This window comes from Pseudorca crassidens, chromosome 9, assembly GCF_039906515.1.
Source record: "Pseudorca crassidens isolate mPseCra1 chromosome 9, mPseCra1.hap1, whole genome shotgun sequence".
In the NCBI taxonomy this organism is placed as follows: Eukaryota; Metazoa; Chordata; class Mammalia; order Artiodactyla; family Delphinidae; genus Pseudorca; species Pseudorca crassidens.
Genome location: NC_090304.1, coordinates 53,162,242 through 53,180,719, shown reverse-complemented (window position 1 = coordinate 53,180,719; position 18,478 = coordinate 53,162,242). Strand labels below are relative to the sequence as shown.

Below are 18,478 nucleotides of genomic sequence, written 5' to 3'. Positions count from 1 at the left end.
AACCACTGCGCCACCAGGGAAGCCCGGCAGGCAGATTCTTAACCACTGCGCCACCAGGGAAGTCCCAAGGTAATTTTTTAAATGAATGAATTATTATCATCTTAGAGCATCAGGGATAGAGATCTAATGGCTTCATTTTACAGCTGACAAAATGAAGGCCCAGAGAAGATAAATGACTTTTCCCAGGTCACATGGCCAATGAGTGGAAGAGGCAGTTTTAGAATTCATTCATTCATTCAAAAAATCTTGAGCCTACTATGTTCCAGGCACTGTCCTAGGTGCTGGAGATAGAACGATGGCCAAAGCAGGCCCTGACCTCCTAGGACTTAACTACCTGTAGTGGAGGAGATAAGCAGATAAACAAACAACACTTATATAACATATGAGATAGTGATATCTATGAAGAAAGAGATGCTCTAAAGACAAAACCGGTGAGGACTCAAACCCATGTTTTCTGCTTCCAAGTGCAGGCTCTTTCCACTACACCACGCTGCCTGCCCTAAGTAAACAAACAAAACCATAATTTATGAGGCTCCTTCAGCTGCCTGTGTGTGTGCTTGGTGGGGTGAAACCCTCATGAAGTCCGTGAAAAAGGGCCAACATCATCAGAAGCAGCAGCTGACTGGCTTGCCTGCTAAAGCAGGTGTCCCAGCATTAGCCAGCCTGGCCTCTACTGCCTTGAAACTTCACATCTGGCGCCCAAAGAGAGAGGGGGCGTGTTTAAATAAGACAGCTATTGACCAAGTGGATTGAGGAGGGTTGGAGTTGGCTTGTGTCTGGGAATGATGCAAACCACAAGGGGACAGTACTCGGGAGGCGGACAGAAAACACAGATGGGCTCAAACTGCAGGCGTGACTATTGCCTGAGCACCCCACCCCCATCCCTGGGCGAAGCAGAGCGAGGCCTCTTCACTGCCGAAGATCTGTTTATTTTTTCATTTATAAAGGCGCCCTCTGATGCCTGTACTTGGAGAAATCGAATGTGCACTCAGACCACTGACTTTCCTCAAAACTGTTTCAAGTAGAAACGTGGTTGAAACAAGAGTTCAGAACATATGCAGAATGACACAGCAGCCCGCTGAGAGGGAGGGGTGCTGGTGGATCAAGGGGGTCATGGATTGGACAGGTGAGCAGATCACAAGGCTGCCCATTGAAACACTCCCTCCTCACTTTGGCAGAACATCAGTTTTGACAGTCCAAAGTGTTGTTTATAACATAAAGTAGGTACCCTAATAAAGATTAGTTGAAAAACAAACAAATGAAGGATGACAACTCATTTTTCTCACATAGGGAAGATTAAAGCCCAAAGCACTGCTTTGAAAATAATGATAGTAATCATTTCCTGACCAAGCACTATGAATGAACCAGACATTTCATGATCTCTCATCCTCACACTAATCTTGACATAGATATTATCTTCATCTTAGAGATGAGCAAACTGAGGCTCAGGGCAGTTCAGTGACTTTCGAGAAGTCACACTGCTGGTGAATGGGCACTGAGCTCCAATCTGTCTCTAAAATCCAAGTACTTTCTACAAAACCAAGAAGTGACAACTACTTGCTGAGAGCAAAAAGCGACCCTCTCTAGCCGCTCTGCTGCTACTAACGTGTTACTGGTTGGGAAGCCACGTAATTCATGTTGTGAGTTATGTACGATTCTAAGTAAGGGTGGGGGACTTCATGCAGAGGCTTCAGGATAGCTGGTCCCTTATTTTAGGGGTGAGTTTAGGAGTTTGCAGCAAGAACTCACTGCTAGAGTAGAATCATATCATTGTACAATCCCAAGTATAATGGCTGTTCAGTGAGTGCCTGACGTGAACCCTAGTTACGATAAGCAAGACTGCTTACTGCGCTCCACCCCACTGGAAAAGAACTCATGTCAGGAGTGGATGACAACGGGACACTCAGTCTGCCCCTCAAGTCTCCCAGCTCTACTGTATGCTAGCCTGGTGGTAGCCTCTCTTCATTTCCTAATTCACAAAATTGGGCTGATATCTACACTTCACAAAATTGTGAGGAATAAATGATAAAGTATACAGAAACACCTGGCATGGAACAGGTGTACAATAAATATGACTTTAGTCATATTTATTCATTATTCATAGGATGAGTTTGGTTGACCAGTCTGGGACTATGGGTCATTTTGGCCCAAAGAATTCCAGGGAGATGCAGTCAGTTCCAGGTCTAAATCAGAGTGTGTGTTCGTGCGTCAGAGAACAGCCTACATGGATCCTTAGTGGAACCGTGGAACCAATCCCATCTCCATGGTTTAACGAGGACCATGGCTCAGGCAAGAGCCAGAGGATTTCCAAGCATGAGATGAACCAGCAAAAGGCTAATCATTCCACATTTGAAGTCACTCCCAATTCTCTCCTGTCCTGAGTTTCCAAGGGGATCAAAAGAATCATTTGCCTAAAACTGAACTAAATCCAACCTCAAACTTGTTCATCTTGAGATAGAACAAGCTTTTCCTCAGCTTGTTCTGTCTCAAGATGCAGGTGCAATTTGGCCTTTATGACCTATTTCATACTGGTGATTCTCTCTTCAGGCTACAAATGGTGATTTTTCTAATGTACGAATCTGAGATGTTAAACTTCTTCAATGGCTTCCTATTGCCTGTAGAGTGAAGTCCAAACTACTTAGCAAAGACTTCTGTGATCTGGCCCCTACCTACTTATTTGTCTCATAACCCACTATTCCGTCTATCACTAAACCACTTATAGCTCCCTAAACACTCTGTGCTTTCTCATGTGTCTATGTCTTTTATGTAGTATGTCCTGTTCCTTTTGCCTGGGGTGCCCTTCACTTTCCCATTTGGCAAACATCTATTCTCAGTTTAAGCACTTCATCCTCTGTGAATCCTTAATCCCTGAGGTAGTCACAGACAACCCTTCCCTGGGCTCACCCTTAGGCAGGGAAGGACATGGTATAGTGGAAAGAATATAGGTTTCAAGTCAGAAAGCCTGGAGTTTAAACTCTGGCCCTCCTCCCCGGCCAGCTGGAACACCAACCAGAGGGAAAGACATAGTCTCCTAGCCTAATGTACAGTCCACTGGTGTGGTTTTCCTTATGTAAAGACAGATGCGGGGGCTTGTAACCAAAAGATTCAGTGACCTGAACCACTGGTGAGATCATCCCTATCTGGGATTGACAATTCTAAAGGTGTAATTCATTTAACTCCTTTTGTTCCAACCTCCATGTTTGCTCACACACCATGTGACAGGAAGTCAGCTTCCTATACAGGTTTGCTAATCACAACCACCTGAGTATTCCAGTTCCTCCAATTTTTTGTTACAAATTTATTATTAAAAATAAATGCATCTCACCTTTGCCACTTACTGGCCAAATCATTTAAACTCTGAACCTCTTTTATCTTCATTTGTAGATGAAAAGTGTGAGGATTAGAGAAAATGGATTGAGCACAAATTTTGGCCCATGGTAAGCACTAATATTATAGTATCATTATAGCACATTTAAATTATTTATCTATGTCTCTCCCTCCACTAGATAGTAAACCCCTCAAGGGCAAGAAATTCATCTTTATATCTCCCAGCATCTAGCACAACAGTGCTGGGCACATAGAAACTTTTGGCAAAAGTCTGTGAGATGCATAACACGCACACATTTTGCCTTTCCAATGACTGTCAGTTCCAGGAAGGCAGAGAACTTGTCGTGTGCTTTTCTTTTATCTTTCACAGCAGCCACCATGGTTGTGGAGCAAATCAGTAAGCAGTCATTCAAGGCAAACTCATGAGTGGACCAACACATTCTTCTTCTTAGCAGTTGCTCTACAGTGGAAAAGTTACACGTTGTGAAGTCTGAAGACCTTGGTTCTAGCCCTGGTCCACTCCCTTAATGTGAGGTGTTAGGCATACTCGTTAAATGACCTACGCTTGTTTTCTGCAAAACAGGGGAGAGAAAAACCTTGAGGGCTATCACAAGGATGAAATAGGATGAAGTAAAGCACCATGTAAAGTTGGAATATAACTAAGAGGGACAAGGGAAACACTCCCATCAGGCTTTATGGTTTTCAGGAAAATGGTTCTGCTTCCTGTACATCCCATTCCAGGAGAGAATAAAAAAGCACAATACCATGATTATGCTATATTTATGTAATTTTCACATATCTTTTAGGAAAACCTGGTTTTGAGAAGACTCCCTTGGCCTAATTCAGAGCAATCAGTGGCTAACAAGTGTCCTGAGGCCGCTTTACTACCTGCATGGCTTAAATAGGGCAAAAAATGCCAAATTTCTTTTTGATTTTCTCACAAAGGTTAAGTCAAAGGCAAGGCCAAGAGTTGGACAATCTTTTCCAAGGAAAAAGCGTTCTTGATTTAAACTAAAAGCAACCAAATGGATTACTTAGGGAACTATGCTCTGTTCAGAAGAGTTTCCTGATGATCTAAAATTAATTATAAAACTTTATTCTAGCCTCTCTTTACCTTCTTCTTAACGTTTATTAGTCTACTTATCTAACTTTGTAATTTAGTAAGTATGGTATACTGGACATAACTGAATCTTTGTTTACAGATTCAAGACCATGTGGCAGGGATGCTGTAGAGAGGACTCATGCAGCAGATGGGTGGCTGAGTTAGATAAACATTAAGATCACCTTCAAATCTGACAATCTGGGATCTGAACAACTTAGTTGTACTTTCACTTGTAAAAAGGAACATGAATCATCATTGGGCGGTGTGGCAATGTGAACTAATATATAGCCAAGAACAGTATAGCACAGTGGTTAAGACTGCAGGCACTAAAGCCAAATTGTCAAGATTGATATCCTGGCTCTGTCACTTGCTAACTCTGTGACCTTGAACAAGTTTCGCTATTTCTCTGCTTCAGTTTCCTCATGTGTAAAATGGAAATAAAAGTACCTGTCTCTTAGGGTTGCTGTAAGGATTAAGAGTTAATATATCTGGGGGGAGGGGCAAAATAGGGATGGGGATTAAGACGTACAGACTACTAATATAAAACAAATAAGCTACAAGATATATTGTACAACACAGGGAATATAACCAATATCTTATAACTATAAGTGGAATATAACCTTTAAAAATTGTGAATTAGTATGTTGTACACCTAATATTGTACATCAACTATACCTCAATTAAAAAAAGAAGCTAGGGGCTTCCCTGGTGGCGCAGTGGTTAAGCATCCGCCTGCCAATGCAGGGAACACGGGTTCCAGCCCTGGTCCAGGAAGATCCCACACGTTGCGGAGCAACTAAGCCCGTGTGCCACAACTACTGAGCCTGTGTGTCACAACTACTGAAGCCTGTGCTCTGCAACGAGAAGCCACTGCAATGGGAAGCCCTCGGCAACTAGAGAAAGTCCGCGCACAGCCACGGAAGACGCAACGCAGCCAATAAATAAATAAATAAAGTAAATCTATTAAAAAAAAAAAAGAAGCTGATACCTTTAACATTCTTGGAACAGTGTCTGGTACATAGTAGGTGCGCAAAAAAATATGAGTTTTCCTGCTTTGCGTTAGCTTAATATATGTCAGAATACTAGAGACTGACTGCCCATGCAACATTTCATTAAAGCCTGAAAACAACACTTTAAGGTAGATGGTGTAGCTCATTCTAAAGATGAGGAAACAAGTTCTCGGAGGATAAGTGTCTTACCTAAGCTCAGTGCCTTAAACAGGGTTTGAATCCAGAGCCCTCTGCCTCCCAACTTGTGTTATTTCCATCACAGCACCCTGCTTCCCCAGTATGTCAAAATTGTTGAGTGTGTGCAAAACTGAGTTGAATTCATGCTGATCCAATGTATGTAGATCCTGTAAACTGCCTTTTGGAATAACACTGGGTACCTGCTTGCTATCTTGTCAATACTCTCATTTTTAAGGTAGGGCAGAAATAACCCCATTAAGGATTCACTTTATCATGGTTTACTTATACAATGATTGTGTAAATGGTGATGTTCAAACAGCTAGATAAATATCCACTAAAGGGACTTCCCTGGTGGTCCAGTGGTGAAAACTCTGCACTCCAATGCAGGGGGCCTGGGTTCGATCCTTGGTCAGGGAACTAGATCCCACGTCCCGCAACTAAAGGAGCCCGCATTCCACAACTAAAGACCCCACATGCCACAACTAAAAGAGCCCGCATGCTGCAACAAAAGATCCCACGTGCCGCAACTAAGACTCAGTGCAGCCAAATAAACATTTTTTTAAAAATCCACTAAAATGGTGAACCTTCCTTAGCCTGTTTCTTGTCTTAAATTCTTTGTTATTCTTTACACAGGACTATAAATTTTCGCCCATTATGATTATCCAGGTTCTCTTCTGAATTAAGTCCCTCTTACCACTCATCTAAGCATCATCTCAGTTGCTATCTAATGCTATTTAGTGTGCCTGTCCTCCACTCCATAATGATAGCCTCTGAGCTCTTGCAATCCCTCAAGTATCTTATCCAGGACTAAACATAACTAGTATTCAACAACTGTTTGACCCTCTGGATTTGAATGACCCAAAGTAGATGCTAAACAACGTGGTTTTTCCATTCTTCAAGAGCAGTTCAATAAACGACATAAGAACCTTGAGAAAGAAAGCCTTAAAAGACTGAAAAAAAAAGTTATAGAAGGACTAGCTGTGAAGAACTTTGAATATTAAAAAAAAAAAAGAGGGGGAGAAGCCAAAGTGAAGCCTCAAGAAACAAGGAGTCTGGCAAAAGCAAATGAGAAAAACGGGGAGAGGTGGCAGAGGAGCCACATGATATTTAGGGTTTGAAATGAGGGGGAATTCTAGAGTTAAGGTGGGTTTGGATCAGAAGCCTTCCCAAGTTTCTCAGGCTAAAGAGCCTGAGTGGCAATCTGTGGGTGGCCCACACTTAAGAACACAAAAAAACTGGACACAGATACAAATGGTGAGAAGTGTCACGCAGCAGGGAGTGGCAAGAGTCCATCCTAAATGCAGTCATTTGGGTACAACGTGCCCTTCAGAGAGGGCATAGTGACAGCATGGGCTAATTTACAGAGCCGCCAGGGTAATAACTCAAAAAGCAATACTGCCTTCTCACAACAAAACGAGGCAGCCCCAGAATGTTTTGTGGTGGTAAAAAGCTGCATTACAGCATACTGAGATCCCGGAACCAATGAAAGGAGACAAGTTTACCAAAACGAGTCTTGACACAGAGTACGTTTCTGGCAAATACATTATTATGCACTCACTCTACTCAGGTCCTGGAGCAACTATTTCGTTTCCTTATATGGCCCTTCTCTTCAGCTCTCTCCTGTATAATAACTAATGTCTTCTTAGAGAAACAAAGAAAAGGAATAGAACTGTTCCACTCGTCCTCCTCCGTTTTTTTCAGGGAAATGAGTAGAGGCTCATATCATTGAGAGTGTCAGAGAAGAACTACCAGTTTTTGAAATCACTTTTAAAAAACTGAAATCATTTCTGCTAGAGAAAGCTGCTTTGATGGGGGGAGGCAAGGGAAAATACTGCAACTGCCTACCCTGACTGCCAGAATTAAGCAGTCTTACTTTAGCCAGAACATTTTTCTTTAATTCCATTAGAACTTTAATTTGAATACTACTAGAACTAAGATACGATGGGCAAGCATGGGTAGAAACACTCCCTATATGGCACACAAAATCAAAGAAAATGCCAGCTGTCAGGCTGAAATAAAAATCAACTTCTAATGTTACTCTTCTTAAAATTCTTTGATTGGCCCTCGTAGTCTTCAAATAAAATCCAAACTCCTTAGCAGGACCCCAACTTCACTTCCCAATATATTTCCCTCCCTATTCCCAAATTCTAATAGTCCATTTCTCCCCAAAAGTCACATTCCTCTACCTGGAAAATCCTTTCCATTCCTCTTTGCTTGGTAAAATCCTACTCATCCTTCAGAAAAACTGCTTGGCTTTCTCTCCTTCAGGAAGATGTCCTCAACACCCCCCCCTCCTATGAGCTCTCTGAGGACCCTGCGCTTATTTATCATTGCACTCACCATGTGATGCTATGATTTCACTTTACTTTCTTGTCCCTTCCACTAGTTCCTGAGGACAAGTGCCAAATTCTAGGATTCTACCTTCTAGTGCTCAGGACAGAAGCGTGACATATAGGAGATACGCAATAAATGTTTTAATGAATAGTAAATATAGCCATCTACGAATCTCACTTTCTCTCAGTAAGAAAATATACTCTCCAAAACCTTTCATAAAATAAGGTAACTATCTTCCCTCTTTGACCACACTGACAGCCAGAATGAATATTTTGAAAGAGTGTAACATCTGGGTCATATCCTTGATAACATTTCAGGAAGTTGGTGGCTGACTGCATCATTTATGACATCAAGAAGAAAGCCATCATTTGCAGAGCACCTACGTGTGCCGAATTTATTCTGTATACACATTACTTCACTCTTGGTGGCCCATGGTAACTTGTTTGAGCTTTATTTTGATAAAGAATCTGAGGTTTAGAAATCTGCCCAAGGTCACAGAGCCAGCAAGTGGTGAAGCCAGATTAACACAATGTGCAAGATCAGGACTAGATTTTCTTCTAAAGGAACTAAAAAATGAGGTTGGCTGAATCTAAGATTTCCCACAGGACTGAAAAAATGATGAAGACAGCAAATAACTTGTCCATCTCAGACTATGGGTATGCAGTTTTAACAATATAAACTGAAAACCAGCCTTGTTCCTGTTCAGAGTTTAAATAACTGCATACACTGTTGCCATCCTGTCAAGTAACAGATTCATCAGACAATCAGTTTGAAGCACTGTTTTAAAACAACTTCTCAAATTTATTTAACTCATGTGGATAACATGGTAGAGTTTTTTTTTTTTTTTTTACAAAAAGGAAACAGCCAGCACTTACTACTCAATAAGCCTTGCAGACGGCTCAGAGTGTAGGCAGCATACTGGGCACAGTGACCACAGGATTTGCATTATGCTTGCAAAGACAGAACTCCACCAGCACCAGAGTTTTCCAATTCAAAATGTGATTTAATTAGAGATCCCAGCATGATAATTTTTTTTTAAAAGGCTGGATTGTTGCTTTTTTTTCCTTTAATTTTCCATTTCTATTTAGAAAAATGACTAGAGGCAATGGCGAAAATAACCATTTAAAAGGGATTCCTCTCCAGAAGTTTTTTGTAAAGTTAAATCCAGCCTTTCCATCCTTCTCTCCATCCTTTTACATTTAAAAAAGAAAGGAGTTTGGAATGTGTCAACCTTTACTCAGCTTGCTGCACAAAGCCTCAGCCTTCTCAAGTTGTAGACGTAATGCAATGCTGGGACTAATCTCCCAAACCTCTGGTTTTAATCAAGTCCATGGGGTGCCTGGCTGGAGGGCCCTGGGTGACAGTTGCTAAAGAAGCTCCTATTAATCTAAGGTCAGTCACAATCCTAACCTTAAACAGTAGACGGCTGACTGCATCACTTACGACATACACCAGGCGAAGGCAGAAGGAGCAAGAAGCAAGTCAGACGTCCCTTGTCTGTTAAGTCATGAGTCACTCCAGCAGCTGAGCCTGTGTTCCTTTCCCCAGAGCTCACTGTGCAAGGTCACCGCCACACCACCTCCATCCCCTGAGCTCACTGTCCAGCCATAAAGGGAGGTGCTTCCAAGTTATCACTGGAATAAATGATTTTCCATAAGTAACAAATGAAAATGTTTAGATCTACCAATGACTCAGTCTCTCCATCTCTTCTTGGGGAGCCTGTACTTCTAATCATGTGAGGAAGTTAAAAATACAGAGGAGCAGCATCAATAGACAATGTGCTTTACCTCTTCCTCATTACCTTCCTGGAAAATTGTTGTTTCTAACATTCAGTTTCCTTGAAAAGGAGAAATTTTACTTAACTGTTGTACGTTGCATGTAAGAAGGGACTTCTCTTTTTAGCCTTCATTTCACTGTATGGGTTTCCCTCTCTAGGTACTGAGAGTGGGAAAGGGAGAGAGAGGAGGAGACAAAAATCACAAAGTGTAGTATAAAGCACAGCCTGTGTCAGCACCATGACAAGTCCTCTAATGTCATCAATGTTGACTCTAAGTAATTTCTGGTGGGGTTGAATACATCATTACATTTCTATTTGTGCTCTGCCTGAGGCTTTTCCCTAACCACTAATTGCGAATAAAGGGCTCAAGAGTAAGAGCTTTTGTGAAAGGGCTAGAACACAAGTAATGTGCTGGTCTGTGGCCAGGTGTCAGTGTACTTCATAATGGAGGAAAAGAGGATTACCGGGAGATTTTTGTTTCAACCTTTAGTCCAACCAAGATTTAAAAGACTTACAGAAAATGCTTCACACAAAAGTTTGGTAGTGGGGAAGGGAGGATGGGGAAGTGGTAAACACATCCAGTAAAATTCAGGCATAAAAGAATACCCACACAAGTCCACAAAATACAAAAGAACACGGAGGATCACTTCCTGAGCCATAAATGGATGGATAAGGGCACAGGGTGGGTAGGGCACAGTGGATTAGCCACTAACGGCTTCAGTGATAATTCTGAAACCTGTTCCAATTTATTTTTGGAATGAATTCTTCTCCTGGACAGGTCAAAATTGTGCTTAAAAAATGTTGGAAGATAACAGCTTTTGAAATATTCTTTTGCCTCTTGCTTCCAGGTGATTTCCTTTTTGTTGAAAACCAGAAGCTGTATAAACCTCACAGGATGGAAAAACAGTCTTTTGATAAAGATGAGGTGAGGTACTGGATGAACTTACACAGTAAGTGAGAGTCTGTATGTCTTGGTCTTGTCCCTTGACCACTCCACATCTCTGGACCTAACAGAGATGGCAGTTCACTTCCTCTGGAAGAAGCCAGTAATGGACACTTGTCTATTGGCTTTGCCCAGAGCAGCAGTTCCTTTCTTTGGGCCCTTTCGTTCCTCTTTGGGTTCCTTTTTCAGAGTCATGGTGGGAGGCCTATGTACAGAGGAAGTCTTCACCTTAAGCTCTTCTTCACTATCTGTGCAGGATTCACTCTCGTAGACCTTTTCAGTTACTGGAAGAATAAAGAAAAAAATGGGATATGAGTGGGTTGAGTCACTTAGAACACAGCTCTCGAGAGAGAATGAGATGTCTGGTTCACTCCAATCCCCTCAGACCCACTCACCAAGGGAGGTGTGCTCACTGACCATCGCAGCTCAATCCCGCTGGGAGATCAGATCCCGCCTCAGGGAGGAAGCAGTATTTTGAGCTCACACAGCCTCTAGCTGGGGCTCAAAATCAACATTCACCCTTACTCTGTCACTGCTATGCCCCATGCCTTTAAGTGGGCCTTTATCATGTGGTTGCCCAAATCCTGCATTTGGGCCTTGGTCTATGCTTAGCTAACTTGCTGAGCTCTACATAAGAACTGTCTGCATCTCAAACACCTACTTCTACCTCCATGCTTTGACTGACTTCTTCAGTCTCACCTCCCTGACCCACAGTGCCTGCCATTTCCATCACTGGTTTTCCTGGTCTTAAGCTCTGCTCTACCAGCCAGTCCTCATCCTACCTAGCCAGACTCACTGCCATGGACCCTCCTGGCTAGTCCTATCCTGATGTCACCCACTGTGAACTGGAGATTAGCTACTCAACTATTCAGTCCTTGGTTCTCAGTGACCCAGGATTTAGTAATGGGCTACATCATGAAGAACGACTATCTCAAGCAAACTTGGTCAGATGACAAACTTGATAGTTTTAAGGAAGGACAACGATAAAATGAGAAAAAGTTCCCAGTGTTTTTACTCCCTGTCAGCCAAGGGTGTATTGCGCCTTTTCTCCTACCAATAAAATTCACTGATCCCTCCCCACTGGAAACTTAAAAAAAAATTATACCAGTGAGGAGTCACTATAAGGAAGCCCCAAAGGGCACAGGTAGACAATCGCTTCCAACAATGATGTCCCAGAACTGATGAGGGTCTCTTCAATACTACTGCAGTGCACACACCAACCGCAAGAAACAGTACAATGCCACCCTCCTGTGACTTTAGAGAGATGCAGCAGCTGTACAGTCAACGTCATCTAAATCCTTTCTCAGCAAATGATGGAAAAAGGAAAACACCTTTTCTTAGCTGAATAGAGAAACCTAATATGCATAATATTCAAATGAGTAAAGTGAAAGGTATTTTTTTCCCACTAACATACAGTGATAGTTTTAAGCTCTCGATTATTGATCATTTTTTTCTAATAAAATATATCCGCCGAACTGTTCTAGAGGCATAGGCTTTGGAATCAAATACACCTGTGTTCTAATACCTAGTCTGTCACTTACATAGTCTCAAATTTTAATGTGTATCAGAATTACTTGAAGGCTCATTTAAACATGTATGGCTGGGCTTTATTTCCAGAGTTTTAGATTCAATAGGTCTGGGGTGGACCCAAGAATTTGCTTTTCTAACATGTTCCCAGGTGATGCTGATATGCTGCTGGTCTGGGGACCACACCGTGAGAATCACCATTCTTTGCTCCCCTGTAAAAGGTGATATACTGCCCTACAAAATGTACAAATACACCCAGTAGTCTTTGGCAAGCACTCTTCAGTGCTATATTTTCCTCTTGCAATGGGCCACGCTGGAGGTCAACTGGCTATAACCAGTGGAGTACTCCTTCACCTTATTCATCTATTCTTATTAAGGTTGCATAATCAACAGTCCCCTCCCTAAGAGTTCCTAGGATTTGTCATTACTTTCAACAGCCTAGAAGTCACTTTGGCTGACCCCTGTCAACTAAGAGGCTAAAAAAACATTAGTAAGCTTTAAATATATACTAAGCGTTCTTGAAGATCTTAAGGCTCCACAGACCAGAGGCATTAGAATCTCCCATGAGCTTATTAGAAACACAGAATCTCAAGTCCTAACCCAGGCCTACTGAATCAGAAATTGAATTTTGTCAAGATCTTCAAGTAATGCATCTACTCAACAAAGTTTAAGAAATGCTGCTCTAAGATACTTCAGGAATTTCCATGGTATACTTGTTAGTTCAACAATTATGATCCCAGAACATCATCCCCATCCTGATGCAACTTCCAAAGCATTACATAACTGGATTTTAGAACAAAATTATGAGCTGTTATTTACTCAATATCTCAAATTAGGGAATTCTAAAGAGCCACCTACAGATATAGAAAAGACAAGACTTGCTCCTCCATAAGTTATATTATGTATTCAAATGGTGGCATGTCTGTAATATTAAACTTCAGCATCAATTAGCTCATTATTTCATGACTAACCACTGGTTGTCTCATTGCCGATTCTGTGCAATGCACTGCTTGAGGGAGTTAAAAACCAGTCAGGGCAGCACCAACAGAATTTCTTAAGCAGAACACTTTGTATATACCTTAAGAGCTAAAAGGAGCATTTCTATATTCAAAGCTGTGGCTACTTCAAACTACAGAACAAAGGAGGTTTCAACTTAAAAATACAGGACCTTTATTTTAGCTGAACAACACACCACTTTTCTGGGCTGCCATAAAAACAAGCGCAGTTTGCATGGGTAGAAGAATTCTTTTCCACTCAACTGTTTTGCTCTTAGAAATCCACCCTGTCCAGAAGTCCACCCCAAATTTATCTCAGGGGCCCAACTCCCCAGTCCCTGTAGTAAACTCACAGAAAGGGAAAGATCAGCTTTTTAAGCCCACAGACCAACCCCCATCCAGCACAGGACAGGAGAAGCCCCCTGTGCTGGTACATTTGGAACAGTCTGAGCAGAGAGAGGAAAGCAGAACTCCTTTATTGGTTACAGGAGCCAAGATTCATTAGGTTGACCTTGGACTAAAAACCTTAAAAAAAAATGTGCTATGTGAGCACAGTTTTCATTGTTGCATCCAAGGCTCTTAATAGTCCTGTCTGGAGACAGGAGTACAAAAAAGTTCACATCCCATACCTGGCCAAAACTTGAGTACTATGTTTTGAACAAAGCAATAGGTAATTAGCCCCAAATTCCCAATGAACTCCCATAAAGATATTTTTGACACTTTTCTTTTGGGGTAGCAGGAGGGAAAAACTGGCACTGATGCTTTTGTCCTCTTAAGTTTAAAAGAAAAAAGAATTAAAAATTCAACAGTAAATATGTAAATTACCATTAACAGTCAAACCAAGAGGCTTGAAATTCATTACTAGAAGACTAACAGCAAAAAACAAACAAAACAAAAAAAGACCAAAATCCAGAATTCATAGGCACAAGAAAGTTATCACTGAAAAGACAGAAATTTCCTGTGTAAGGAATTTTATTCCCAATCGCATGCTACAATTAAAATGGCAGAGGCCTTTTCAGATGAGTGGGAGGTGGGGAATGGGAGAGGGCTCGAGACTGATGAAAGGTCTTCACTAGTTTTTTTTGTTTGTTTTTTTTTTTTGCGGTACGCAGGCCTCTCACTGTTGTGGCCTCTCTCGCTGCGGAGCAAAGGCTCCGGAAGCGCAGGCTCAGCAGTCATGGCTCACAGGCCCAGCCACTCCGCGGCATGTGGGATCTTCCCGGACCGGGGCACGAACCCGTGTCCCATGCATCGGCAGGTGGACTCTCAACCACTGCGCCACCAGGGAAGCCCCCTTCACTAGTTTTAACAACCACATTGCCTAGGGAAAGTTGATTCTTCAGAGTCTATCAATCTTTTTAAGACAAAAATTTGAACCAGAAAAGGAAAATCAAGAAAGGGAAAAAATACTTCTCTAGGAGAGCCAGTGTGTGGCAGGTGCCACAGGAAAGGAGAAATGACAATTCTCGGCTATCTCACCAGCAAGCGGTTGAAGAGCCTAAACCCACAACTTTTTACAAACACAAAAGACAGTACCAGGATCTGAACATCTCATCGGGCCTCAAGTGCTAAATCTTAAAAGCCCCACAGAAGTCGGTCAATCGTGGTAGAACAAGCTAAAACATGGCTGAAGAATCAAGCAATGACTTGAGGCCTGAATTCTAATTTCCCTCTAGGCCTCCATAAAAAGCACATGCTGTTACCTAACATGGCTTACAAGCAGGAAACATAAAGGAAGTGATTTGGAAGAGTCAGACCCCTCTATAGAACAAATGGGACAAAACACAAAGAAGACTCTTGACACTCTCTTCAGAGTCTAGTCTTCTATAGGAGCTTCTTTTCCACTGTTCAAATGTATAAAACAAACATTCAAAAAAAACCCAAATGTTTCTCAGTGTCTATGATTTAAAATTGGTATTGTGGTTTCCATCTTGAAAGTGTTTTTTAAATATATTACTTCACATGAATCTTCACAACAATCCCACATGTAGGCAAAATGGTATTTTCCCTCCACTCCACAGATCAAGAAACTCCCCACCAGAGATGATGTGACTTTTATGCAAGATCTCAAGCATATTACCCAAACAGAAACCCAGGTATTCTGACTTTAGTTGTAGTGTTCCCTATATTCCACTACTCAAAGTGTGGGCCACAGGAAAGCAGCCCAGCACCACCTGGGGATGAATCATGTGCATATTAAAGTCTGAGGCACCCTGCTCTGTAAGGGATTAAGGTGCTCTCCATGGTAATAACTCTATCTCTGGATTTGGAGTCAAAAAATTTTCTTACCTATGCAGCCCTCCTCGTCCACAAAGGCTTTAGATTTTAGCACACGTTTTCGTTTTCTTTTGTTTTCTCCACTTGAGCCCTAAAAGATCATAGGAAGATCAGAGGATACAACATTAAATTGACCAATCAAGCTACAGAGAAAAATAACAAAAGTTTTTTACTCTATAACAATCACCCTCCAATATTCTATGACGATAAAAAGTTAAACAAGTTATCTACAAATTTCCCTTTAGGGGATCAGCCCAACCACAGACAAGTTACACTCATTGATACTTCATTGTGAGAAGAAAAGTAGCATGTTGAGCAAAGAACTGTGTTCATTCAGTCAACAAACTTTTGTTGGGTAGTGCAGGCGTCGAGGTTAAAAAGACCAATAGCACAAGGGCCTTAGTGGAGGAGAGAGACAAAGAAAACAGACCATTGCAATCCATTGTGGTAAGGGCTTTAATGGAAGGCCACAGCAGATACTATGGAAGCACTCAGGGAAGGCCTCTAAACCAGACCAGAGGTCTCCATGGCATCCACCCTTGCCGTGGATACCTGCTAGTTCAATCTTGGCACTGCAACATTACAACTGTCTAATTTAGTATCAAAAGGTATTACTTATACCAACTTCCTTTTCTCTCCACTGGTCTTCCACCCCATTTTCTCTTCAGCTAATGAGGAAATCAGTGCAAAATTTAAATGAGTCTTATCACAATGAATTAAGGAAAACTAATATTCATAAAGGAAAAAAACCACCCATCTTCTCAGTCCTTCATTATCTACACTAACAGAATCAGACAAGAGCCAGATGAAGATCATTGAAAATTGTATTTCCCCATTTGCAGCCCTTTTCTTGAAGAGCAACAAATCTGCATAAGTTGTTTGTTCTACTCTGTCTTTCACACACTCTGCTGCAAGACTTCACTTTGCACAATGCCAACAGGAGTTGGGTGGCACAGCTGCCCTAAAGCTGGAGGGAATGAAAAACAAAAGAGCTCCCAGGATTGACTTTGGCCACATTCCTGAGATGACACCTTATGGCTGAACTCCCTCTTCAGGTGAGAAGAGAGGGAATGCCCATTCTGCACTACCTAGAGGAGAGCAGGACGAGACAGGAGCCGGCTACTGACATCTGTGAAGTGTACAGCAGCGAACTAACGTAGCAGAGTAGTTTTATCCTTGGGCGATAAAGGACACATCCCAGTAAAGTTGTACCTTGACAGAAGGAGGCTCTGGCTCAGTCTTCGGCACTGGTTCAGGAGATGGAGAAGCAGGAGGAGGTGGGGATGGTGACTCAGCTTCATGAGCCCCAGGAGAGTCTAGTATGACTGAAATAAGGAAACAAGCTTAGATAAGAGAACTACGGCAGTGTCTGGTACAATGCCTTCTCCACTGGCTCTCTAGACTTCCATGTCCAACAAAGGGTATTTTGCAAGCAGTAATTCAAGACAACCAAGGACTCTGCAATTATATAACTATAAATATCTTTAAAATACATATTTTATTAATTTTCATACAAAGAGAATCAAAGAATCAAGAATTATTAGAGCTGGAATATACCTTAGAGATCATCTTAGCTAAGCTTCTACTTTTATAGATAAGTCAAAGTATGAAGTTGTTTTATAAATATCCACTGATCAAAAAAAAAATATATCCACTGATCATCTACCATGTGTCATGTATTTCACTTACATTATTTTACTTTATCCTCACAACAAACCTAAGAGACTAATACTATTATTCATACATTAGAGTTGAGTAAACAGAGGTTCAGAGAGGTTAGTTAACTTGTCAGGGGCACAGAGCTTGCAACTGAGGCAGGAAGTTTTAGACCCCAGTCAGTCTGATTCCATAGCCTTACTATTCCAACTATCTCATGCTACCTTACCACTCAGGGCCAGACATTTTCTCTTAAGATCAAGTAAGTGGAGATAATCCTCAGATTATATCAAATGTGAGTACCTTTCATCTGAAGAGCTACAAATCCATTACAAATATATTTAAAATACACTGACGCATCCACATTCCTTATGCTTATGTCACTAAAATTATATTGAGGGAGAATGCTTGACTAAGGCAGACAGACATAGATTCTAGCATATGAATGTGGGCAAGTTGTAAAAAAATCTCTTTGAACTGCAGTTGTATAAAACAGAAATAATAGTTAACAGTGATTTTGTGACTGTGGTCTGAGGATTATTTGCCATCACTTGAGATGTATGTTAGACTGAAATTTTCCAGCTGATATTAAGAGCATAAACTGGGGAGTGGGGAAATCATCTCTGACACAATGATCACAATTACAGCTCTAACAACTAGGACTTGCTTGTTAATATGTGTTTGGGAACTACTTCTCACTTGCCTCACTGATGAGGCTTATTTTGCTACACTGAGATTAGCAGGAAAGAATATTTTAAGGAGAGAAATATTGCTATGGAAGTGGTACCACCTGAAACGACAGTACCACCACAGGGATCCCATCATTTCTGAATAGTTCCAGAAATAGTATAAGGCCCATAAGAGAGGAAGTGAAAATCCTCAGCTGACCTATTGCTTAATTACCACAAAGAAATTGCTGGTCAAGGAACTGGGTAAGCTGCTTAGCCTCACCTGCTCCCTGAATCTCCTGGCTGTATTCAAATTCTTAGCACAAGTCTTGGATCTGAAATTCTCCCAACCGATTAGGTCAGTGTTAAAAATTATGACAGTGGAGGGTTCAAGGCCAAATGACCTAAAGAGGTGAAGCAGAACAACAGCCAGAAAGAAACAATTATACACTTCAAGTATGAAATGGGCCCCAAAACTTTATAAGCTCTAGGAAATAAAAACATAAAAGGAAAGTGGTCCAGCTATTAACCAGCTCTGGGAGGCTGGAACATGATGGGAGCTCAAGGAAGCAAAAGTCCAGTCAAACCACAGAACCAAGCACACGTTTTTCTGAAGGTATAGCTATTAAGAAAGCTGTGTCACAATGTGTTACAGTGGTGGGAGTGAAGTTTATGTGGTGAGGAT

The 18,478-nt window shown here is 41.6% G+C and overlaps 1 protein-coding gene across 3 annotated transcripts in view; it reads right to left on the bottom strand.

Annotated features, from left to right (window-relative positions):
* Positions 1-8,075: 8,075 nt before the first annotated feature.
* POLD3 (DNA polymerase delta 3, accessory subunit) overlaps positions 8,076-18,478 on the bottom strand; it is a 48,337-nt gene continuing 37,934 nt past the window's right edge. For 2 of the 3 annotated variants that reach the window (XM_067750312.1, XM_067750310.1), the window contains exons 10-12: positions 16,682-16,794; positions 15,482-15,560; positions 10,199-10,954 (exon numbers count right to left, since the gene is read on the bottom strand). In XM_067750312.1, coding sequence (XP_067606413.1) covers positions 10,752-10,954; positions 15,482-15,560; positions 16,682-16,794 — 395 coding nt within the window. In that variant the 3' untranslated portion in view covers positions 10,199-10,751. Of the gene's footprint in view, positions 9,585-10,198; positions 10,955-15,481; positions 15,561-16,681; positions 16,795-18,478 lie in introns of those variants that run through there. The other variant, XR_010946182.1, reaches the window with a different exon arrangement.